The following is a 26241-nucleotide window of genomic DNA, read 5'->3' on the forward strand; positions in this document are numbered from 1 at the left end:
AATTACTGATAAATATTAAATTTACACATACAGTTTTAAGTGTTTTACTGATACTTAAACCGTTTAAATTAATTAAATTCTGACTATTAAATTTTCTATTTTTTAGAATTTATTCCATCAATTGAACAACTGTTTGATGAGGATTTGCTTATTGGAAAAGGAGTTACATTGGATTCTATTCGGCCATTGGCGTATTCAACATTAGCTGACCTTGCTCACCACGTTCGCCAAAGCCTAAGTATAGACGTTTTAATAAAAGCAGTAAATCTGTTTTCAAAAAATGTTCATGATGAATCACTTGCTGTGGGAATACAAACCATGTCTTGCAAGCTTTTGTTAAATCTGGTTGATTGTTTACGTCATCACAGTGAAATAGAACCACAAAGATCAAAAGCTTTACTCTCAAAACTGTTAAGAGTGTTTGTCCAAAAATTTGAAACTATAGCTAAAATTCAGCTTCCATTAATAATTCAAAAGTGGTAAGTAGTGCATATATTTTTAGCTTAGACTAAGATGAAATACGATAAATGAATAGCTGCTCTATCATTGTTCTCTAAAGTTAAGAACAATGTATTAATACGACTTATTTCTGGGTTCTTTGACATTTAGTCTGCTCACTGATTATACTCGTACCAAACATTAAAATAAAATTCATCTGTTACGTGAATTTCCTTAAAATTCAGTTACTTCAAGAGATTCGTTGGCTAAGTTTGTGAGTAACGAATATCTGATAGTAAAAGTTAGTTTTGTTTAGCCCATTAGTGAATTTTCATTTCTACTCGTAGCTTTTATAGTTCCCAAGATCTTAACGTTCATATGGACGGACGTGGCTAATTTGATTTGGCTATTGACCAAGAATATATATACTTTATAGGGTCGGACACTCGGACACCCCTCACCTGTTACATACATTTTAAATCATCTAGTATGCTGTTTTCTCTACGAGTAAAGGGTTTAAAAACCGGATTATTTTAGTTAAAGTTAACGTTGAATCACTATTATATTGATATTTACATGTAGTTGTAAATGGACCGATAGTTAAATCAATCCAGATTTTGCTTTGGTAGCGCATCTAGCGATGCGACCCTTGACTTGGAAAATAATAAATGAGAGGAATATAGTTCTCGTTTTTCATATCCGATGTAGACGCAACTGCGAATGTGTTATAGAAACCGTAAATCTCGTAAGTTGCATGTAGCGTCAAAACAAAGCAAGGGAATATTAAATATATACAAAAACAAGAGAGAACGCTATAGTCGAGTTCCCCGACTATCTGATACCCGTTACTCAGCTAGTAAAAGTGCGAAGGAGTCTTCAGCACTGACAGTTTTTGGCGGTTTGTGGGCGCTAGAGTGGGCGTGGCAAAAAGTTTTTCGGCAAATCGATAGAAATTTATAAGACTAATACAAAAATGAAAAAATATCAAAACATTTTTCAAAAGTGTGGGCGTAGCAGCTTTGGGCGGTTTGTGGGCGTTAGAGTGGGCGTGGCAAAAAGTTTTTTGGCAAATCGTTAGAAATTTGTAAGACTAATACAAAAATGAAAAAATATCAAAACATTTTTCAAAAGTGTGGGCGTGGCAGTTTTGGGCGGTTTGTGGGCGTTAGAGTGGGCGTGGCAAAATGTTTTTTGGCAAATCGAGTGGAATTTACAAGACTAACAAAACTGTGAAAAAATGTAAAAACATTTTTCAAACGTGAGAGCGTGACAGGCCTGAAATGAATCAACAAAGTTGCGCTGCGTCTATGTCTCTGGAGTCTGTATGCTTAATATCAACTTTCTAGCTTTTGTAGTTCCTGAGATATCGACGTTCATACGGACGGACATGGCCAGATCGACTCGTCTATTGATCCTGATCAAGAATAAATATACTTTATATGGTCGGAAACGCTTCCTTCTGCCTCTTACATACTTTTCAACGAATCTAGTACTTTTTTTTATCTTTTACTCTACGATTAACGGGTATAAAAATTAAAATGTTAAAAATTGTGGCCACATCATTCTGCGGTTTGTTGCCCGTATAGGAAGCGTGGTAAATTTGGAGTTTTCAAATTGTAAGTGGGACATTGTTGGACGATTGGTTGGCCTGGAAATTTTTGAAGAAAGACCTACAAAAATCTAGGTGCTTAATAGATGCATACAAGTTTTATTTTCTTATATCTCATACTGTTATCTGTTATATCTATACTGTTCTTTTTGTTTCGTTAAAGCAAAGGGCACTCTTTTTCTGGAACATTAATAAATTCTTCTGTAAACGCTTCCCTATCACACATTAATGCTCCAGATGTAAAAGACGTACGTATTACAAAAAAATTTGATACAGAACATATGCTAACCAAATTATATTATTTTAGGACATATCCAATATCCAAGCCACTGCGTCTGGATCACAATGGGTTTATTCCGTTAATGTAGCTGAATTTCGAAGCTTAGTTAAAACTCTTGTGGGAGGAGTAAAAACTATAACATGGGGTTTTTTTAACTCAAAGGTAAGTAAATATTTTTTTGTTTTCTATTTTTTTGTACTATTTTTTGTTTAAAGTTTCAGCTAACTGATACAATTCTTGCCAATCATGAAAAAATTTTCGGACCTGAAATCGTATGTTCTTACATCGACTTAGTTCACTATGCGATGGAGGCTTTAGATATATACACTATAAACGTGAATCCAAATCAACAGAGAACGTCTGGGTTGATTTCTAGAAGTAAAGAAGAAAAAGAAGTATTGGAGCATTTCAGTGGCATAGTAAGTATTCAATAATATGGTTTTGATACTGAAATTTTTTTTTTATAAAACAACTGAATAATTTTCTTTTCCACGATATAAATGATTTATAAAAAAGGTTTTACTGCGTTATTGTTGCCACTGCCACAATACTGTATATAGATATTTAATTATACGGGTCATTGAATTATACTCTTTTGACGTATAGTCATTTGATTTGATAAAAAGTATATAACCGGTAAAAGGTCTTACCACATATATATCCCTGATCCTGATATATACGTATTCCTTATCGAGCCCAGTCGATCTAGCTTTGTCCGTCGGAACAAACGTAGCGAAATCGGTAACTATAAAATCTAAAAGGAAATATTCCATGAAGATTATACTGTAAAGACGTAGACGGACCGCAAGGTTTTTTTAGAACATTGCCAAGTCTCAAACCGCCATGTGAAAACTTAAAAAAAAATTTAATTTTTTTCACATTTTTATACCCGTTACTCGTAAAGTAACCATCTGAGTAACGGGTATCAGATAGTCGGGGAACTCGACTATAGCGTTCTCTCTTGTTTTTATTTTAATTTGTAGCTAATTTGCATTGATTTACCATACAAGTTTTTGCCACGCCCACTCTAATGCTAATACTTAAGAAAATGCTCTAATTTTTTTGTCATTTCATTATTTATCTTGCCTATTTATACTGATATGACAACAGAATTTGTAAATTTTCCGCACTGCCATTAAGGGGGTCGTCTACCCTGGTGCTCAAATTTCGGGCCTCTTATTCAAGGATGGATTGCAAAAAAACCACACATGATATTTGAACTAAATTTTTGTTATATAATTAATTAATGCTTAAACTCAAAGAATATAAAAAAAATGTGCGCGTCGTTGAATGCACCACTGCCGGTGCGACGAGGTCAAACGGTCGTAATAATATTTCAGCTTCAGAACCTATAAACAATCAATTTTTACTTAATTTTAAGAACGTTGACTATGGCATGACACAAGCTTTTTTCAAAATTTAAAAATTTCACAAAATGGCAGCGATTTAAAAAAAAATTGCACTTTTTGACCATGTTTTCCAATCGAAAAAAAAACTATAAAAAATCGAAAAAAAAAATTTTCAAAAAAAGCTTGTGTCATGCCATAGCCAGATGTTTTGTGTATAAGTGACGCTTTACAGATTTAGGATGTCTTCTATAGTTTCAAAGAAATCTTGACGACCGTTTTGAAAAACACTACTTTTGGGAAAACGTGTTTAAAGATAAATAATACGCTTATGATCGATGTAAATGGCATTGCGGGCCATGTTTGAGGCTCGATATCTCTTAAACCAGCATGCTTTCGATCAAATCCTTCACAGGGCATGTTTTTAGTTATGTCTACATTAGAAATATGAAAAAAAAAAAAAAATTGATTTTTCTAAACCGCGAAAGTAGACGACCCCCTTAAATGAGTAAAAACTTTTGAGAAAGTCTCACTGTGCAAAGGAGGGACAATCTCCCATTTTCTAGGATACTAGATACTCCCATAATCATAGTATTCTAATGTCATAGCACAAGAACAACAAATCGCTGAAAAATTACAAGACTAAGAAAAAAAATGAAAAAATATTAACACATTTTTCAAACGTGTGGGCATGGCAGTGTTGGGCGGTTTGTTGGCGTTAGAGCCAGTCTCAACTTTCTAGTTTTTATAGTTCCTGAGATCTCGACGTTTTTACGGACGAACATGGCCAGATCGACTCGGCTATTGATCCTGATCAAGAATATTTATACTTTATATGGTCGGTGTGGTATGCGTACATATCGAGAGCACTCTGTACTCAGAATACTTGCATAAATCAGTAATATAATTACATACATTGGCACTGCTAGCATAAGCAATTATGTTCAAGTGGAAGTGTTATATGATCGCCGACTTATGGAGCACACTACATAAGTGCATGGTCAGCACTCCCACGCTAACCGAAAGCCGCTATGTACATAATGTGCGCACATAGCATTCTCTCCCAACTCTCTTAACATAAGTAATACATAGTGCAGCCTCTTCTCTGCCGGCTTCACCAGGCGGCTAAGGCGCACTTCATAGCCTAAAAAAAAGATGTTATTAGCAAAAAGAATCAATCAAGTTGGAGAACTGAAACAAAGAAGTTACAAGTAAAATAAACGGAGCTATGCTCCATAAGAACTACAACGGGTATAAAAGCTAACTCTGTCACTGCGTATTCACCTAAAAATGACTGATTGGCGATAGCAAAACGCAAATCTGTAGTTTTAACGGATTGAACTATTTCTCTACAATTGCGCAATCGATAAATAAACAGAGTTACACAAATTTGGATGGATTATGATGAATAACAATCACGTCGAAGCTATTAGTTTTATAATTCAAGACAAAATAGCAGGTGCAGCTACGACATATACAAAAGGTCTTTATAATAATACGAGGGTCGTTTGATAAGTCCGTGACTTTTTGAATAAAATATATTTTTTTCGTCGAAGAAGCGTTTTATTTCTCAACATAATCTCCTTTTAGCTCTATACATTTAGTCCAGCGTTTTTCCAATTTTTTTATTCCTTCCAAATAATAGGTTTTCTCAAGGCCCTCAAAATAGTCGTTTGTTTCTGTGATGACCTCTTCATTTGACCCGAATCTCTTACCGCCGAGCCATTTCTTCATGTTTGGAAACAAAAACAAGAGAGAACGCTATAGTCGAGTTCCCCGACTATCTGATACCCGTTACTCAGCTAGTGAAAGTGCGAAGGAGTCTTCAGCACTGACAGTTTTTGGCGGTTTGTGGGCGCTAGAGTGGGCGTGGCAAAAAGTTTTTTGGCAAATCGATAGAAATTTAGAAGACTAATACAAAAATGAAAAAATATCAAAACATTTTTCAAAAGTGTGGGCGTAGCAGCTTTGGGCGGTTTGTGGGCGTTAGAGTGGGCGTGGCAAAAAGTTGTTTGGCAAATCGTTAGAAATTTAAGAGACTAATACAAAAATGAAAAAATATCAAAACATTTTTCAAAAGTGTGGGCGTAGCAGTTTTGCGCGGTTTGTGAGCGTTAGAGTGGGCGTGGCAACATGAATCGACAAACTTGCGCTGCGTCTATGTCTCAGGAGTCAGTATGTTTAATTTCAACTTTCTACCTTTTGTAGTTCCTGAGATCTCGACGTTCATACGGACAGACAGACGGACAGACGGACAGACGGACAGACGGACAGACGGACGGACGGACAGACGGACGGACGGACAGACGGACGGACAGACGGACATGGCCAGATCGACTCGGCTATTGATCCTGATCAAGAATATATATACTTTATATGGTCGGAAACGCTTCCTTCTGCCTGTTACATACTTTTCAACGAATCTAGTATACCCTTTTACTCTACGAGTAACGGGTATAAATAGTCACAGGGGGCTAAATCTGGAGAATATGCTGGATGGGGTAGCAGTTCGTAGCCCAATTTATGAAATTTTGCCATGCTGACTACACACGTGTGCACCCGTGCATTGTCCTGATGGAACAGCACTTTTTTTTTCGCCAAATGCGGTCGTTTCTGCTTCAAATCAATATCGAATCTGTCCAAAAGCTCTGAATAATATTCGCCGGTGATCGTTTTACCCTTTTCAAGGTAATCGATGTGAATGATACCTTGTGCATCCCAAAAAACTGTGGCCATGACCTTGTTGGCCGACAGACCCACCTTGGCCTTCTTTGGTGCACGTTCACCCGGAGAAACCCACTGTCTTGATTGTTCTTTGGTCTCTGGTGTGGTGTGGTGGATCCATGTTTCGTCTACGGTAACGAAACGGCGCAAAAATTCGTTTGGATTGCGGTTGAACATCGCCAAACACTCCTTTGAAATGGTCACACGGTTGCGCTTATGGTCGTGTGTGAGCAATCGCGGCACCCATCGCGCGGAAAGCTTTTTCATGTCCAAATATTCATGTAAAATGTGATGTACCCGTTCAGTTGAGATGCCTACAGCCTCAGCTACCTCACGCACTTTCATTCTCCGATCATCCAATATCATTCCATGGATTTTGTCGACGATTTCTGGCATGACGACCTCTTTTGGGCGACCTGAACGTTCGGCATCACTTGTACTGGTACGACCACAACGGAACTCAGTAAACCATTTCTTAACCATTGAAATTGATGGTGCAGAGTCCCCATAATATTTATCAAGTCTTTCCTTGGTTTCGGTGATGGATTTTTTACGCAAAAAATAATGCTTAATTAGCACACGAAATTCACTTTTTTCCATTTTCGTTAAAATTCACGAGATCGTCTGCTTTCAATGCCTATAAAACGCAAACCAAAAAACGCAGCTTTCTCAAAATTTTACAGTCAGCTGTTAATCGATAACTGCTGACAGGAGCAGTGTTGTATTTAGAGCAGGTGCGCGGCAAATACAAAAAGTCACGGACTTATCAAACGACCCTCGTATAAGGCACTGAATTATCGAATTGAGCTTTAAAATTTTAAACTAGAAAGGTAATGCACACATTTAATTATAGGAATTATTAATTGAGGAATTATTTAAAGGAGTTAAAACTCCGCACAAATGCATATGTCAACTGCGGTAGGAGGGCCTGATTGTTGCCAATTACGCAACAAATCAGTGCGAAGGAACGGTAGTGCTAAACGGAAAGTTTGGAGAAGCCGAATCTGTAGAAAGAGAGTTTTGGTGAAACTGAATCTGTAGTATGAGAGTTTTGAGATTCTGGAGATCAATTGGAAAACAAAAGTCTGGAGAAAAAGAGTTTTGATAGAGAGAATGTGGAGAGCAACAGAAACGACACGAGTTAAAGCAGGACAAGTAAAACGTCCAAATTTAAAGGAAGCGAAGGTACCATGCTGGACTTTGGATCAGGACAACGGTAACGTAGAGCAGCCTGAAACAAGTCAGCTATTTGTGCGAAGCACCGCTTTATGGTTTTGCCCGGTTTTCGATGCTGAAGTGATTTGCGGTGCATACTTTGTATTTTAAATTTAAAGCGAACTTGAAAAGTAAAACATTTGATTATACTTGAAAAATTGTAAACCCCATAAATTATAAAAGGGTAGTTCTTGGCAAGGGTACCTATTCTTCGGTATCCGAAGTAAATTTTACATGGATTTAATAATAATTAATCATTGCTTGTTTTTATTTATTTAACAGTTTTTAATGATGCACTCCCAAAACTTTCAAGAAATATTTTCAACTACAATTAATTTTTTGGTGGAAAGGATCTACAAAAATCAGTCCTTACAAGTAATAGCGAACTCCTTTTTAGCAAACCCTACTACTTCACCTCTGTTTGCTACTGTACTGGTTGAATATCTTTTGAATAAAATGGAAGAAATGGGATCAAACGTGGAACGCTCCAACTTGTATCTACGATTATTTAAGTTGGTTTTCGGAAGCGTAAGTCTTTTCCCAGTCGAAAATGAACAAATGTTGCGTCCGCATCTCCACAAAATAGTGAATCGATCCATGGAATTGGCTTTAATATCGGAGGAGCCGTATAACTATTTTTTACTTCTGAGGGCATTGTTTCGGTCAATTGGAGGAGGAAGCCATGACCTTTTGTACCAAGAGTTTCTACCACTTCTACCAAACCTTTTGGAAGGATTAAATCGGCTGCAGAGTGGATTTCATAAACAGCACATGAGAGATCTTTTCGTGGAACTCTGCCTTACAGTTCCAGTCCGCTTGTCATCTTTACTACCTTATTTACCAATGTTAATGGACCCTTTAGTTTCTGCGTTAAACGGATCTCCTACACTAATAAGTCAGGTAATTATAGTTGTCTTTTAATTTACAATTAATATTTTTATTATGTTATGTTAAAAGATCGTGTGGCTTTTTCTTCGTGACTATTACTTTAACAAATTTTAAATCGACAATTTCATTGTATCCGTTAATCGTTGAGTAAGAGTGTATTCTGCATTTGGCAAAAAGTATGTAACGGGTTATAAAAAGTATATTCTACCCTATAAAGTAAATACATAATTTAAGCGAAGCAAATGCGCATTTTAACGAAGAAAAACTTAGTGACATAATACAATGTGAAAAATAATTTAAAATTTCAATTCCGGGATGGAAAATACAATGAATTGATATTAGATTAAGTAGATTTTAGACATTATAATGATTTATTTTATTTTTTTCATTTATTTTAATATAACCTAGATTTATTTATTATTTGGATATAAAACTAAAAATACTTTTTTTAATTTTAGTTATATATAATATTTAACAGTCTATTGAACTGCATTTGGAAAAACACGGACCTAATGATTATCGTTGTGTCGGAAGGTGGTTGTTAGGATGTGAAGATAATTTGCTAATGTACCTATGTTTTTTATACCTAACGGGTCGTTACTCGTTGAAAAGTATGTAACAGGCAGAAGGAAGCGTTTACGACCATATGAAGTATATATATTCTTGATCAGGATCGATAGCCGAGCCGATCTGGCCATGTCCGTCAGTCTGTCCGTCTGTCTGCCCATATGGACATGAACGTCGAGATCTCAGGAACTATACAAGTTAGGAAGTTGAGATTCAGCATGCAAACTCCAGAGACATAGACGCAGTGCAAGTTTGTTGACCCATATTGCCACGCCCACCCTAACGCCCACAAATCACTCAATACTGTCACGTCCACACTTTTGAAAAATGATTTGATACTTTTTCACATTTTTGTTATTTATTTGATATATGATATTTTTTTTTTGACTTCTCTCGCTTTGCCATAAAACTTTTTGCCACGCCCACTCTAACGACCACAAACCGCCAAAGACTGTCAGTGTTAAAATTTCTCCTACGCACTTCCACTAGCTGAGTAACGGGTATCAGATAGTCGGGAAACTCGACTATAGCGTTCTCTCTTGTTTAATTATACCTTCTCGGACGGATCTAATGTTCAGGTTTCTTTAGATATTTGCGTTTCGGATATACCAGTGTGCTCCTGTGATTGTTCTCAATATCTTTGATAAAGCCCTTTGAATAATGTCAATATTACTGCTGCTGGCACGATAGTGGGAAGCCGCACGTCCAGATCTGTTTTAATATGGAATTATCCAAGATAAGTAACTTCATTTCGACACCGTGCGTAAGACCGATACCGTTGTAGTAGTTGTTGTTATTGCAAATGGAGTAACGAGGATGGGTAACGAGGTCGACGTGTTGGTTATAGTGGGTAACGTCAGTTCTCTTTGGCTTATCGTTGATATTCACGTTGAGCTAGAACGCGCTCTCTCGCACGTTGTAAGCATAATATGGTGTGTCGGGTTGGGGTTTGCCATCCAGGTTTGCATTTATTTCGTGCACTTCCGCAGATTGCAACGCATTCGCGTTGTTTCGGATCAAAGAGAGACGACGTTCGTCTTTCTATCGCTGACGTTGAGCCCGAATATCGTTTTGAATCATTGTATTAGTTTGCTGTCTAGGAGAATAGATGCATAAAACAAACGAATTGCACAACTATTTTTATAAACGATTTTGAACAATTTTTTTTCGTAAATTGTTGATTATTATTCACTTTTTGCTTGGATATGTTGTATATATTTTTAGAGCACAGAGAATACAGACGTCCGCACTTCGATAACTGTTGGTTGAACGACCAACTATATTAAATACATTATATTATCAGAGTACATTTATTAGGATATGGTAGGGCAGGGATGGTAGGTATTTTTTCCTGATTTATTTTTTAAATTGTGGGCAACATTAATAGTATAACCACAGACCAATAAATGCATTAATTTTTACACATACGTGCGTCTGATAGCCCGCAGTGTAGAATAACAAGTGTCTAATCTAAAAATATCAATAAATACGTAAAACAAATATAACATTTCATTATTATATTTATATTTATCCAGATTTTATATCGCTATACAAATATATCATTTCAATTTATCTATATCTTTTTATATATATTATCCATAATCCTACAGTTGGGAACTAGACATTTGCATGAATGCATCCATTAGGATAAATGAATCAATCATTCTAAAAGAGGTTAAAGAATTCAGATAATATTACTTTCCTTGATCAAAAAAAGTTCCTTGATTTAGTTCAGCGAGCACTAGCTGAGGTTTTACTGGCGAAATGGGGCGGTGGATCTACTTGATCGTCTTTCTTGAGTACTTCTATGATATGTTCTTCTAAGTCTGTTTTCCTTGTCAGTACAGAATGGAAAGGTTGAAATTTGCATTTTTTGCATATACTTACTCTAATTCCAATAACGGACTTCCGTTGTAGGTGGTGGTGCAGATACCTGTCCAGCTATTGTTGTTATCGCCATTTTGCCTCTTAGACGTTATTTCTTGGCCACCTGCGTTCGACTGAGATCACTGCGGTCTTGAGCCGCACTGCTATCACCGACTTCAAACTGTAATATCTGTAACATGCCACCCTTAGGGTTATAATTAATAAGAACGCACGAATAGGTTATATTAATGTACATATATGTACATATGTTCTGTTTTATTCGGAGATGCAGACTGCCTAAGCAAAAGCATAGCTTCGAAAAATAAACCTATATGCATAAGCTTACAAAAGTAGTTTAGCTAAATAGATATCGCGACAGCTGTAGCGAGATATGAAAGAAGGGCGAAAAGAGAGACTCGACCTGTATTTAAACCTCTCAAACGACCTCGCTTAGCCTAGTTAAGCGGTTAGCGTCGGCCAGAAGGTCCCGCAGTTCTCATAGTTAAAGCGTATCATAAAAAGAAACTATATATTCATAAGTTTTTATATTAATTCCTTTTAAGAAAAAGGAAGGAATTTGATTTTGATATATAAGATATATCTATATAATGAATATAATTATTATAATACAATAATATTTCTTCGGAATATTAACATATCAATTATAAATAATTTGACATTTATAAAATGAAATGGCAATAAAACGGTATAACCTGGTTCTAAATGTTTCTCTGTTTAGCTCTCCTAAGTTTTTTAAGCAGTTTTCTCGCCTCAGGTGGTGAAAACTATACAAAACTCTCTTCAGTTTGAGCGTCGTGTGGCCACTGGAAAAGGATCCACTTGGATCTGCACGTAAGCCTCTTGTAGAATAACGTTTTAAATGCATAATACTGATCACCAGGCCATGAACCAATCGCTTATAGATCAGTCTCAAGGTAATAAGAGCGTGACTACAATCAATTTAAATCTGTGAAAAAACACGCAAAGCCCATACTACAGCATGAATAAATTTTTTGTCCGAAAGGCTATGACTCTTCTAAATCCAATAGTCTTTTTTTGTTAGTTAGCTATTTTCAAGTTTTATCCAACTACAGCTTCTTGTCCACTTCCCCGATTAGTTTGAGGATTGGTAAAGTGCTGCAACCTATTTAGCTAGGTCCGCTATATTTGGCAGTCATTCGCTGAATGACGAACTTTGCCAATAACCGGAGTAGAATTACTGTGGGAACGATTGTGGCCGTTGGACTGACTATTAAACACTCGGTTTTGGGGAACCCAAATCCCGTTGAGCTATACTGTTTATTGGGACGAACTATATTGAGCACAGAAAAGGATACAGCGTGATCAAATCAATTAACAACTACCCAGCATCAACCTGTCGCTGACACCTCAGATATTCATATGTTAATCCAACATGGTTATGTTGTGCAATATATGTACATATATGTAATATATATATATACTATATAGAATTTATTTTTGAATTCATTTACGAAAAAAATTTATAATTCCGGTGCAAGTGAAGCCTATCCAGCTAAATCGTCTGTTAAAAGACTTTGGAGAATTTTTATTCCCCTGCAAGAGCTAAATTTGTTTAGACCATTCCCGTGACACTCAAAATTATTTATGACCAATCAACAAAATATCAAATGTCAATAAGTTTACAGGTTCAACAGGTGCGCTGAGCATGCAACTTTTCAGTCAACGATCTTAAAAATTCTTGAACTTGGACAAATGCATTAAAAAAATTAAAAAAGTGCAAAATCTGTATTATTTATTTGGTGAATTTTCTGTATAATTTAATTGTTTTTGTGTTTTCTATGTATATGCTTAATTTATTAAAAATAGAAAAGACACAATTTTAAAAATCAATATCGTCTTCTAATTACAACGAAAATGATTTAATTTAAAGAACTTTTGTTTTCCTTTTTTAGGGCCTACGAACCTTAGAGCTTTGCGTTGATAATTTACAGCCTGACTTTTTGTATGATCATATACAACCAGTAAGAGCTGCTTTGATGCAAGCCTTGTGGAAAACTTTAAGAAACCAGGACAACGCCGCTTTGGTTGCCTTTCGCGTTCTTGGAAAATTTGGTGGCGGAAATCGAAAAATGATGGTGGAGCCACAAGCTTTGTCGTATATTCGGAACGATCAGCCAACCATTTCGATTGTAACTTATTTTCAGGAATACGAAACACCAATCGATTTTCCTGTTGATGAGGCGATTAAGTCCGCCTTTAGAGCATTGGGATCAAATTCTACTGACCAGTTTTATAGGAGGCAAAGCTGGGAAGTAATTCGGTGCTTCTTAGCTGCATTTATAAGTTTGGATGATGAAAAACATATGCTGCTAAAACTTTTTACACATGTAGATTTTGTTGAAAATAAAATTATGAATTGGTCTACATTTCAACATAAAGTCGGAAATGAAACTGTGCGAGAAACCCATCAGACAGCCCTCATAGGAATGTTGGTTGCATCAGCAACAAAGGACTTGCGTGATTCAGTGTGCCCAGTAATGGCAGCTGTTGTCAGACATTATACTATGGTAGCTATTGCACAACAGTCAGGTCCTTTTCCACAAAAAGGATACCAAGCCACGCATGGAATTGACCCCATGATATTAATAGATGCTTTAGCATCTTGCATGGGTCATGAAGAAAAGGAGTTATGCAAACCCGGAATAGCTTGTATGGGTATTATACTTGACACTGCAACAAATATTATGGGTAATAAAGAAAGAGCATGTAAATTGCCTATTATCCAGTATCTAGCTGAAAAAATGGTATCCCTGTGCTATGATCGGCCATGGTACTCAAAAGTAGGTGGTTGCCAAGCTATTCAGTTTTTATGCAAACATATGTCTTTGCGATCCCTTTTTCAAAATCTCTTTAATTTTATAAAAGCGTTCATGTTTGTATTAATGGACCTAGAGGGGGATGTATCTAATGGGGCTATTGAAATAACAAAAAATTATATGAAGAGCATGTTGGAAATTTGTTTAACGCCAATAAGCGACTTTTATAAAAATATGGATCTAAAAGATTTACAAGTCAAAGCCACTTATGAAGTTATTCACGAACTTGTGCGTCACATCACAAGCCCTAATACCATTGTTAGGGAAGAATCTATGATACTACTTAAACATATTGGTACAATACAATCCAAAACCGTTTCTGAAGTTATGGATCCGCATAAAGACGTTCTCGCTGATATTATACCGCCAAAAAAGCATTTATTGAGACATCAACCGGCAAATGCGCAAATCGGACTAATGGATGGCAATACATTCTGCACAACTTTGGAACCACGACTTTTTACAATTGGTAAGCTAAATGGTTTTCTTAAAAAATTATAATTTTTTTCCTTGCCATTTTCTATCTCTATTCCAAGAAAATTTTTAAATATCTTCCTCGCAACTAAAATGATTAAAATTGGTGATAGCATTACGCAAACCGTTTGTTTTAACTACTATTACTATTATTATTACTGTTAATATTGCGCAATCGATAGTTGCAAAAATTATGATAGGTCTTCATTTTAAAAATGAAAATACTAAAAATATTTATTTTCCAAATGTTTATAACTTTGTTTTAAAAAAGTTTCCATTTAATTAAATCGCAAAGCGCTTTACGAGCGGCTAGTATATTAGCTGTTTATACTCATTAAGCACTTGCTTGTGTAAGTGATATCAGATATTATTTAATGCCCATTCCTGTGGCAGCTTTATATTATTTTTCTCTTAAAGCTCAAAATATACATTATAGAAAAAATTGTGTATAACGAATAAGAATAAGAATGGCAGGACGCAACGGGTCCTCTTTAAAAATTCTCTTTCTTGTATTCTCCGAGTCACATCCGGCGTCCCACAAGGGTCCGCTCCTTTTTACCTTATTTATTAACGACCTTCCCTTAATAATAAATCATTCGCGTGTACTAATGTACTTTTATGATGTAAAATTATGCTTGCAATATAGGGACATTTCTTACAATCGATCTAGATTGCTTTTAAACCTGGTGCCGTGATAACGTATTAAACTTAAATGGCTCTAAGTGTAAAGTTATGACCTTTTGTCGTGCCAACTCAATGCACGCAACTTACACTTTAAGTGGGTGCTCTTTGGACAGAATAACACATGTTGATGATCTTGGTGTTCTTCTGGACCCTAAACTTAAATTTTCAGACCATATTTCGTCTATTGCCAATAAGGCCAGGGGTGTGCTTGGTTTTATAAAACGGTGGTCAAAGGAATTTGATGATCCTTACATGACCAAAACCTTATTTATTTCTCTAGTCCGTCCGATCCTCGAGTATGGATCACCTGTTTGGAGTCCACAATATGAAGTTTACTCGGACCGCATTGAATCGGTTCAAAAGAACTTCTTACTTTTTGCCTTACGGCGCCTTAATTGGGATGCAAACCATAGATTACCTCCTTATTCAAGTAGATTAATGTTAATTAACTTACCCTCCTTAGCTAACAGTAGAACGATGCTTGGAACAGTCTTTATTTTTAACCTTATTCGTGGTAAAGTGGATAGTCCCGACTTGGTTAGTCGGCTAAACTTTACTGTTCCAAGCAGATTTACTAGAAATTACGTACCTCTAATTTTAAATCATTGTAGATCTAACTATGAGTTGCATGATACAGAGTATTATGTTCTGACTATAATAGATTCTATCCTATTATCTCTAATTCTGACACTCTGCCGTTTTTAAAGCGATCAATGCTAACGTACTTAACGAATTCTTAGATCTTACTACTAGTATACATATATATCCTCGTCCTTTAATGTCTTCTATATCGCGTCTATCTTCCCGCGATTCTAGCCGTACGATACACGGCAGCGCCCCTCGGTCGGTTGGGCGGGAGGTGTGGCCGTGGGACTCGCGCGTAAAAAGAAAAAAGAAAAAAATAAGAATAACATTTTACAATTATTATATATAACAATTATACGCGTTACACGTGAGTTTTCGACCCTATAATATATATATTATTGACCAAAATCACTAACCGAGGGTCTGTCTGACCGTCTGCATGAACGTCGAGATATTAAGAACCATTAAAGCTAAAACGTTGAGATTAAGCATGCGACAATGAAAAATGCGTTTGCTCGTGTTGAATTCAATTTTACGACTTCTTCTCTTTTTTACATATGTGTTCTTAGGCCTAGCTTAACAGAGGTTGGCGAAGACGGGGCGAATTCGCAAAGAGCGAGAGAGAACTTTATTATGCTCCCGCCTTCGCCATAAACTAACTTACACTAGACTTCAAATTCTTTCTACTTAACAATAAACAATAAACATGACCGACAATATGAGTTCCGCCAACACCGGCAGCGGCGCCAGCTTGTGGATCGCCCTCCGGAAGATGGCTCCATCACTCCTCCTGACCTTGCCGTCCTTTCCTGCGTGCGTCGCGACGATCCTTCCCAGGAGCCACTGTTGAGGCAGCAGGTTGTCCTCTGCCACGACGACGAGTTGGCCCTCCTCGACGTTGGCCTTCTCCCCGTGCCACTTGCCCCGAATCTGAAGGCCCAGGACATATTCCCGGGACCATCGCCGTCAGAACGTTTGCCTGACTGACGAGACAAGCCGCCATCGCCGCAAGCAACTGAGACCCGCCTGGTCCGGGGTCCGGAGTGCTGGTGCTGCGATGAGCGGCCCGCCTGTCAGCAGGTGCTCGGGAGTTAGCGCCTCTCCGTCGCTTGGGTCCTGGCTGAGCGCTCCGAGGGGCCACGAGTTCATCGTGGCCTCGATCCCGACGAGGACTGTTGCCAGCTCTTCGGCGTTTAGGAGTGCGTTGCCCACCGCTCGTAGGAGAAGGTGCTTTGCAGTTTTCACACCTGCCTCCCATAGTCCGCCCATGTGCGGAGCCCGAGGGGGTGTGAACGCAAATTCGCATCCGCTTTTTGATGCGAACTCGCGAATTGCGTCCGCCTGCTCCTCGATCCGATCGCGAAGAGCCAGGAAGTGGCGACTCGCTCCGACGAAGCTCGTCGCGTTGTCGCAATGCACCGTCTGCGGATATCCTAAGTGAACCGCCTTGGACGCAAAACAAACAAATAAGGCAATGTAGGACTTATACGGGGGCCTTCCTCAAATTTTTAATGTCGTATAGACAGGGCCACAAAAATCAACGCCACATACCGCAAATGGGCGGAGAGCACGGAGTCTATTTGCGGGTAGATTTCCCATAATTTGTGTCATTAGTCGAGGCTTGCATTTGAAGCAGCGCACACATGATCGAACTGTCTGACTGCAGAGTTCCTGAGCGTTTACGGTCCAAATACGCTGTCGTAGGATGATTACAAGTGCTCGAGGGCCGACATGAAAATTGGAATGGTGCAAATGCGGGCGTAGCTCTGCACAAACTGCGAGCGTTTCGTCAACAGCAAGGGAAACTTGGCATCATATGATATAGGAGCGTTAGCTAGTCGCCCCCTAACTCGCAACAACGAAAAGTTGCACCAAGTGCCTGTATCCTCATGGATGAATGGGTTCAATCGCTGAAGACTTGGGCCGACCTCGGAGCCTTTACGAACCTTTTCAATTTCTACTTGATACTCGTGCTTTTGTACTATTTCGATAATCTTATGAAACGCTTCATTATATTCAGTTGGTGACAGAGTTTCTTCGAAAACTATACTCTTGTCTTTGCATTTTCTTATAAAGCGAAACATATAAGCGAACACTCTAAGCAGTTTGAGGTGTGACGAAAACCCCTCGATGACATCCAGCAAATCAGAAGTTTGCACAGCAGCGGTCAGTCCGACCACAGTCTTCCTACCTTCCGGACGCAAGACTTCCTCACCCGGCTCGAAATGCGCATTTTTGGGCCAGTTCTCTTCTTCGTCCTTCAGAAATGGTGGGCCAGTGAACCAGATCGACTGCCCCATTTCGTCGACGTCACAACCTCTCGAAACGATATCTGCTGGGTTCTGCTTTGTGGGAACATGCCGCCATGTAGCTTCTCCTGACCATTCTTGAATCTCCGCTACCCCGTTCGAAACGAATGTCGACAACGAAGATGGATGAGATCGAATCCAGTGAAGAGTAACTTCAGAGTCCGACCAGTATACAATTCGTTCGATAGGGACTTTTAATAAGGGTATGATTCTATGGCAGAGATCTGCGAGAAGGTGAGCGCCACATAACTCAAGCCTTGGGAGCATTTTGGTCTTGAGCGGCGCTACTTTTGACTTTGAAGTCAACAACGATAATTTAAAACCTTCGGCAGTTTTGCTACGAATATAGACGCCAGCTCCATAAGCTCTCATGGAGGCGTCGGCAAAGGCATGTAGCTGTACCGGTGACAATGGGTCGGTATGCACGAACCGAGGAATCGATATCTCATCCAGTTGAGACAGAGTGCATTTTAGCATATCCCAAGCTGTTTCCAAATGCATCGGAATTGACTCATCCCTATCTAACTTATTAAGCCAGAGTTCCTGCAGTAGGATCTTTCCTTTAATCACAATGGGACTTAACAAGCCGAGGAGGTCAAACAGCTTCGATGTCACCGATAGTATGTTCCGTTTTGTCGCTCGGAGACCCATGACAGAAGTGTCAATTTTGAACTTGAAGGCATCTTCGCTAGGCAACCACGATATTCCTAACGCCTTAGTTGACTCTGAATCCGAGATAGGTATCGACTTAACTGTGCTCTCAGATGCAGTGACCTCAGGTGAGTTTGAAAACCACTTTGTCAATTCAAAACCTGCTGTTTGAAGAACCTGAGACGCTTCAGACTTACTTTGTTGACTACTTTGTTGACGTACTCTGGGGCCTTAACACGCATTGATGGGGAATGACATAATGTGGAGTGGAAGGGATTTTGTAGCTGTAGGCGACATATGACCTAGGGCGAGATATTCTTCCATGAATTCCAAGTACATGGTCTTCAAGTTAGGATCTCGAGACAACCTTCGCTCAAGCGACAAAAACCGCCGTTTTGCAACCTTGAAGGAGTTGCCTAATCTATTTGGATCAGATTTAAACGGCAGCCTAACTTCAAACCGACCTGATGGCAATACCTGAGTAGTCTTCCTATAATGGTCTTCACATAACTTGTGCTCAGGCGACAGAATTTTCTTTGGATTTGGCATTTCCTCCAGCGACCAAAATTTCTGTAGTGGGCTGTCAATCGATACTAAAGGTTCTTCACTACAACTGAAACTATTCACAACTTGTTTCGGGACTGCAGACTTGTATCTGTCCGAAACAACCCAACCAAGAAGGGTCTTTTGTAGAGTTGGATAGTCAGGACCTTGTCTAATTTGACCAACACCTAGCAATTCGAAAAATGATTCTGCTCCTATCAACATATCAATTTTTTGTGACTTGTAGAAATATGGGTCTGCTAATGGTAGGTTCTTCGGGATCTTCCAATCACTGACGTTCACCGACTGATCAGGATGGTAACCGGAGATCGACTTTAAGATCCAGAAATCGAACGAGAACTCACTACCATTTATTCGCGACTTCACCACTGCGTGTACCTTTTTTTTGACTTGAGAATTGGACTCGCCAATACCAAGTAAGTTGATACACGACTCCTCTCTACGAATCTGTAAGCGGTTCGCCAGTTCTTCTGTTATAAAATTCGTTTGAGACCCAGAGTCCAGCAGAGCTCGGGCCAAAACGTATTCTCCGTTTTTCGTACGGACGCTTACGATTGACGTAGCCAAAATCACCCTGTCCAAGGACGTGGCATGCATAACATGTGACGTGGAAGGCTGATCTTGGTTAAAAGTAGGAGACATGGTCTCTGGCGGGGGTGGCAACGCTAAACTGTTCTCAGGCACTGTATATCTATGAAGCAGAATATGGTGTGAGCGGTCACAAGCTCGACACTTTTTGCCTTTGCATTTCGAAACAGTATGGCCTTTTCGCAGACAATTAATACATAAGGAGGCATACTTAACAAACTCGAACCTTTGCATTACAGAGAAACGCCCAAACGGGCTACAATTCTGTAGCAAATGATCTGCTGCATTGCAATAGCTACAAGTTTTCTGAGGCTTGCTGTTGGAGAAGGAACACGAGAATGAGCTACGATTATGTGGCTTGCTGGACACAATTTTATCTTGCTTCGGCTTTGTCGATTCTTCAGCTGCAAAGTCTCATAATCGAGCTGTTCCTCCCATTTTTGTTTGGTCACTGGGTCGACTCTATTCAATACCAAATATATCAACATTGCATTCGAAATTTTTGTATCATTTCCTATCGATAACAGAGAACCATAAATCGAAGAAACAGTATCGATAAGGTTTCTCAAGGAGGAAGCGGACTGATGCGATATTTTAGGAAGACTAAACAATGTTGATATATTATTCATAAAGATGAGGCATTCGTTATCGTAAACCTTTTTTAAACTGGCTAGTGCCTTTTCGTAATTGCTCTCGGTGACTTGGTAAGCTTTAACTGTTCCTAAAGCTTCACCAGAGAGACATGAAATTAAATGGTTAAATTTTTCGATAACTGGAATGCTGGCGTCTTTATGAACCAAAGTTTCGAAAAGGCTGATGAAATTTTTGAACTCCGAATAATCTCCACTGAATTTCGGAAATGCCAAATTCGGAAGTCGCGCACGAGTTGGAGCTACAGCAGCTGATCCCGGAGCATCGCTGACGCTTGCTACCTTCAAGGCAGACAACAGGGACATTATTTTTGCCTTGGTCACTATACAAAGCTCTTCCAACTCGTCGCCAAATTCATCGCTACAATCTATGGGTTCTATCTATTCTTTTAATTGATTTGCCTTACTAATTGAAGCATTTAAGTTTTCTAGTCGACATTTCAATTCTTCCTTTAATAGCGAAATCGATCCCGTTTCTAATCGCTCATTTAATCGGCGAATTGTTCTGACCCGACTTTGGAGCTTGCTTTTCAGCTCTTCCAGAACAGATTTATTTTTGGTTTCCAAGCTCATTTTAAATTAATTAAATTGTATTTCCGAATTAAATAAATAAATGGCCGAAACAAATTATCCCAAATCAGACCGAAAATATAATTTAATTACCTTATTTATTTTAATATCATAATATCATATATCATATTATATATATCATATTTTTAATATCATAAATTATTAATTTATTGTTCGAAATGTATATTAAATATTTTTTTGATGAGAACAACGAAAACAAATTATTTAAATTGAAATTCAAGTCACGTTCCATTATGTGCTGGGGTGCATTTTCCTGGCGAGGTGTGGGTCCGCTTTACCGGATCAATGGCGTAATGGATCGCTTTATGTATGTGGACATTCTCAAAAATCAAATGGAACCATTTACGTTTGAGAACATGCCTCTGAAATGGACATTCCAGCACGACAACGACCCAAAGCACACATATCGTGTCGTTAAAAAGTGGATGAAGGACGAATCCATCCAAGTTCTGGAATGGCCGGCTCAAAGCCCTGACATAAATCCAATAGAAAATCTATGGAATGATGTCAAGGTTATGATATCCAAAAAAAAAATTTCGAATCTTGACGATTTGTGGAAAGGTGTCCAAGCAGCCTGGAACTCCATTCCAAAGGATAGATGTTTGGATCTTGTGGAGAGTATGGGTTGAAGATGTAACGCAGTCATCAAAAATCATGGATACTCAATCAAATATTAAATTTGCTTTACATTAATTACTTTTAAACTTATTTTTTATGATTAATTGAAGATATTTTGAAATTGTGCTATTTCTGTGACCACGCATTTTTCGTTGTTTTTTAGTTTTTAAATTTCCACATCTTTTTTTTTAAACATTTATTCATTTTGATTAATTAATTTATTAGTTTATAAGCTAAGCTATGAAGAACGAAAGCTGTTTTATTTCCAAGAAATTTTTTTTCATTAAAAAAACTATTCAAAAAGATGAACTTCATTTTGTGCTATTTATACGTCCACGGCTGTATGTGCCAAGAACTGAAAGCGAGGTGCAATATTCCAGCACAAGACAATAAACATTAAATTTGTCTATAACTCTAGCTTTCAATTTTTTGCACAAATACCTGTGATTTCCGAATGCTAATTTTAGCGGCCACTTTCCTTAAAAGTTCCCTCGGTGGTGGCGGCAATTCCGGAAGTAGGGTATTTCGCGACCGACACGGAATATGTTTAAGAAATATTTATTGTTAATCACAATAGCGCGACGCGGGCAACAATATATTTATTTATTGCACTCAAAAAAAAACAAGAACAATTGTTTTTTATGTTGCACTTTTATATTATTATATATATATATATATTATATTATATTATATGTGTCACTGTCACTTTTAATTTGTTTAAACTAATTCTTGTCCACCCGGGGGCCCCATGAAGAATTTAATTAGTTTATTAAAATATTTATAGAACTTGGTGGCAAGAATAATTAGTTTATTTCGGAACGACAACGAAAAATGCGTTTGCTCGTGTTGAATTCAATTTTACGACTTCTTCTCTATTTAACATATGTGTTCTTAGGCCTAGCTTAACAGAGGTTGGCGAAGACGGGGCGAATTCGCAAAGAGCGAGAGAGAACTTTATTATGCTCCCGCCTTCGCCCTAAACTAACTTACACTAGACTTCAAATTCTTTCTACTTAACAATAAACAACAAACAATAAACATGACCGACAATATGAGTTCCGCCAACAGATGAAATGTCCCTAGCGTAAGAAAAGTTAAATTTTTCCACTTTCATGGTATCGGGTTTTGTTTAGTCTTATATATAAGACACTTCATCAGATGATGTTTGACCAGGGAAAGCCGAGAAACGAAAATTTGTTTCTTTAGTGGAACCACAGTGAGGGGTTTTGTCACTGCAGACTGTGTATTTGTAGAGCCAATTTGTGCCGATAGTCCGGACTCAATATTTTTTTATAGTGGTAAACTAATCGGGACAGGTGGAATCGCTAGTTGAGAAAGCATAACAGGTTAATCTGATTGCTCCGAATTTTTTTTAGCTGCCGATCTTAGCAACATTTTAGGATTTGCTGCGATCGACAACTGATCAGCTGTGCGCTAAGTTTGTAATTCAGCCATTCAACCCTATTCGAGACAAAATACCATATACTGACGCCGTCGTGTAGCCAGTGTAAAAAATTATTTGTGCATCGGCGACTGCCGTCGTTGCCCAAACTGAAAATGGATGTTTGTGTGGTGGATCGTTTCAGGTAAAGAAATGAGCTCAAAGAAGCTGGGTCCGCAAAAATAGAATTTTTGAAATTTAAAAGGTGGAATTGTTTAAACATCGTTTGCTAATGTTTGACCACCAATTACTTTTTTTTGACCACGTACAGTTTTGAAGATATGAAATTTCGAACATTTTCGAACTTCAAAAATTTTTTGGAAATTTTTTTTTAATCGCAATAACTTTGTTTGATTACGTTACCCACCCTTTAGAATTTTGAAAAAACTTTTAGTTTAGAAAATATAAGCACATAAGGAATTAAGCATATTCCATACCTCAAAACTAAATATTTTCAAACAAAACCCTTTAAAAATGGTTTTTATCGTTTGACCACGCTTTAAAAATGGGTTTTGTCGTTCGCCCACCCTTAAAAAACATATTTTCGTTTGCCCACCTCTTAAAACTAAATACTTTTAAACAAAATCGTATGACCACCCTTTAAAAATGATTTTTATCGATTGACCGCCCTTTAAAAATTGTTTTATTTGTTTGAACACCTCTTAAAACAAAATATTTTCAATTAAAAATTACTTTCATTAAGTTGTGGCGCCAATTCACACGCACACGTGTTACTTGCCGCATTGACAATGCATACATATGTACGTACATATTACAGTCTTTATAATCGTGATTTTTGTATTTGCCGCACTGCTTAAATACACTGCTCTGTCAGCATTATCGATTAACAGCTGACTTAAATTTGAAAGCTTTTTTTTTTGCTTTTATAGCATTGAAGCAACGATTCGTGATTTTACGTTCATCAGACAATGCACGGTGCACAGTTGTATCACATGCAAAATTTATAAATTTACAATGCTACCCATCAGCATATTCTCAGATTTAGCTGTGACTATTTTTTTTCAAACATGAAGAAATGGCTCGGTAAGAGATTCGGTCAAATGAAGAGTCATCACAGAAAAACGACTATTTGAGGCTGAAAATCTATTATTGAAGAATAAAAATTGGAAAACGCTGACTAATGTATAACAAAAAATGTAGTGACATATTACAAAAAAAAAAAAACAATGTTGTGTATTCTGCTTATTCTTAACTAGTTCCTTATGCTGAGCAACAACAATTTCATATGCTTAACAGTTAATTTGCTGTTCGACTGAAAAGCTACATAGCTAAAAATCAGTCATACGTTTCGTTGCTAGCAAATTGGTTTACATACATACAACCCAGAAAAAAACAAGATAGACCGTTACTCAGCTAGTGAATGTGCGAAGAGAAATTACAACACTGACCTTTTTGGCGGTTTGTGGGCGTTAGAGTGGGCTTGACAAAAAGATTTTTGGTATATAGAGTTAAATTTACAAAACGAACAAAAATGTGAAACAATTTCACAACATTTTTCAAAAGTATGGGCGTGGCAGTTTTGGCCGGTTTGTGGGCGTTAGGGTGGGCGTGGCAAAACTTTTTCTGCAGATCGATAGAAACTTACAATACTAATAAGAAAATTAAAAAATATCAAAACATTTTTCAAAAGTGTGGGCGTGGCAACATGAATCGACAAACTTGCGCTGCGTCCATGTCTCTGGAGTCTTTCAACTTTCTAGCTTTTGTAGTTCCTGAGATCTCGACGTTCATACGGACGGACAAACAGACGGACAGACAGATGGTCGGACGGACAGACGGACATGGTCAGATCGACTCGGCTATTGATCCTGGTCAAGAATATATATACTTTATATGGTCGGAAACGCTTCCTTCTCCCTGTTACATACTTTTCAACGAATCTAGTATACCCTTTTACTCTACGAGTAAAGGGTATTTATGTTTTTGTCAGCATTGGAAACACAATTTATATCTACGGCATCTCACTTGTGCGATTATCTTTTCCTATCTAAACTTGGATGTATCTCTCTCTCTATCTTGTACTCTCGCGCTTGCACCTTTGACTTAGCGATCTTCTTCGCTCCGCATTTTGAGTCGCTCAGCATCGATGTAAAATCTCGTTCATCTCATCGCTACACACTAACTCGTCCTTCATTTCTCGGAAATTAACAAATTTTTGTGTCTGCAATATGCAGACAAGATTAAAGGCAGTGAACATTAGAAAGTAATTCCGTTGGTTACGCAGGAGTGCATATAGATATGGAGTTATATTTTGCGCGTACATAGCCAAGGAACTGAAGCTGCCGCAAATTGCGCTCATCCTACCGCTTGACTTGCATTTGCCATGACTGCTGAAAATTCTGGAAACGTTACCGCTGATGCGCAGGGTGACATTTTTAAGGCGACTGCAATTTAGAGTCGAACGTTTAATGGACTCTTTATCAAGCGCTTCATTAATTAATTTGACGAGTCCGTTCTCCATATGAGGTTTGAGCTGATCGATGAGCTTCAGTAAACAAGTAGAAAAGCTCTCAACGAGCTCGAAGAACTGGATTTTTCGTGACCCAAAATGCGTGTCGCAAATATATCCGTACTCAACATTTGCTGACGGAGTTTCTCCATGTGATTGTGCCCCACAGCAGCGTCCAATCCGGCATAGGACACCGTCGCTGCCGCCTCTTGAGCTTCTGAAATTCGTTGGAGTCTTCGTTAATTGGCAAAATTTGTATTCTATGTTTCCATCGATAATAGATAGCTATCCTCAGCTCTCAAACATAGAAAAGCTACAGCTTCTTCGTTCACGTCTAAGCTACACTGCGCTAGAAGCCTCTCGCTCACTGGAAATATCGGATGGCAACTAAACTGAATTGAACTGTCTGATAAATTTAACGCTCATACTCGCGCTCTTAATGGAATGGGCTCAACGGAGCAGATCGCTGGATGCATAATTGTCCAAGTCCTTCTTCAAAAGCTGGATCCGGAAAATCAGGCGGAATATGAGGAGTCGGTCTTAAAGAATTTAATTCCAACGTGGGAATGGCAGAATTTCTGGAGCAGAGATGTAGGACCCTGGAGAATATGGAGTTTGCCATGGCAAGGAACACGCCAGGCAATCAGGTGGAAAGTAATAGAACATCTGATTTGCGTAGATCTGCGACCTTTGCCTTCTGCAAAGCTTCTGGGCACTCAATTCATTATTTACCGACCCAGCCGGCTACAGCCGCCAGTCTCGTTTGCGAACTGCTGTGTGTCGGTCAAGTCAAGCGTCTGCCAGGATTGCCGATAATGCAAGAGA

General features: G+C 38.2%; 1 protein-coding gene across 2 annotated transcripts in view; it reads left to right on the forward strand.

Annotated features, from left to right (window-relative positions):
• The window catches only part of LOC122626569 (transcription-associated protein 1), a 189537-nt gene that overhangs the window by 102531 nt on the left and 60765 nt on the right, over positions 1-26241 (forward strand). Inside the window, exons 7-12 of one of the 2 annotated variants that reach the window (XM_043806879.1) lie at positions 107-479; positions 2211-2295; positions 2355-2489; positions 2543-2746; positions 7895-8512; positions 12868-14260. In XM_043806879.1, coding sequence (XP_043662814.1) covers positions 107-479; positions 2211-2295; positions 2355-2489; positions 2543-2746; positions 7895-8512; positions 12868-14260 — 2808 coding nt within the window. The remainder of the gene's footprint in view (positions 1-106; positions 480-2210; positions 2296-2354; positions 2490-2542; positions 2747-7894; positions 8513-12867; positions 14261-26241) is intronic. The other variant, XM_043806880.1, reaches the window with a different exon arrangement.

The sequence above is a fragment of the Drosophila teissieri genome, chromosome 2L, assembly GCF_016746235.2.
Source record: "Drosophila teissieri strain GT53w chromosome 2L, Prin_Dtei_1.1, whole genome shotgun sequence".
Lineage (NCBI taxonomy): Eukaryota > Metazoa > Arthropoda > Insecta > Diptera > Drosophilidae > Drosophila > Drosophila teissieri.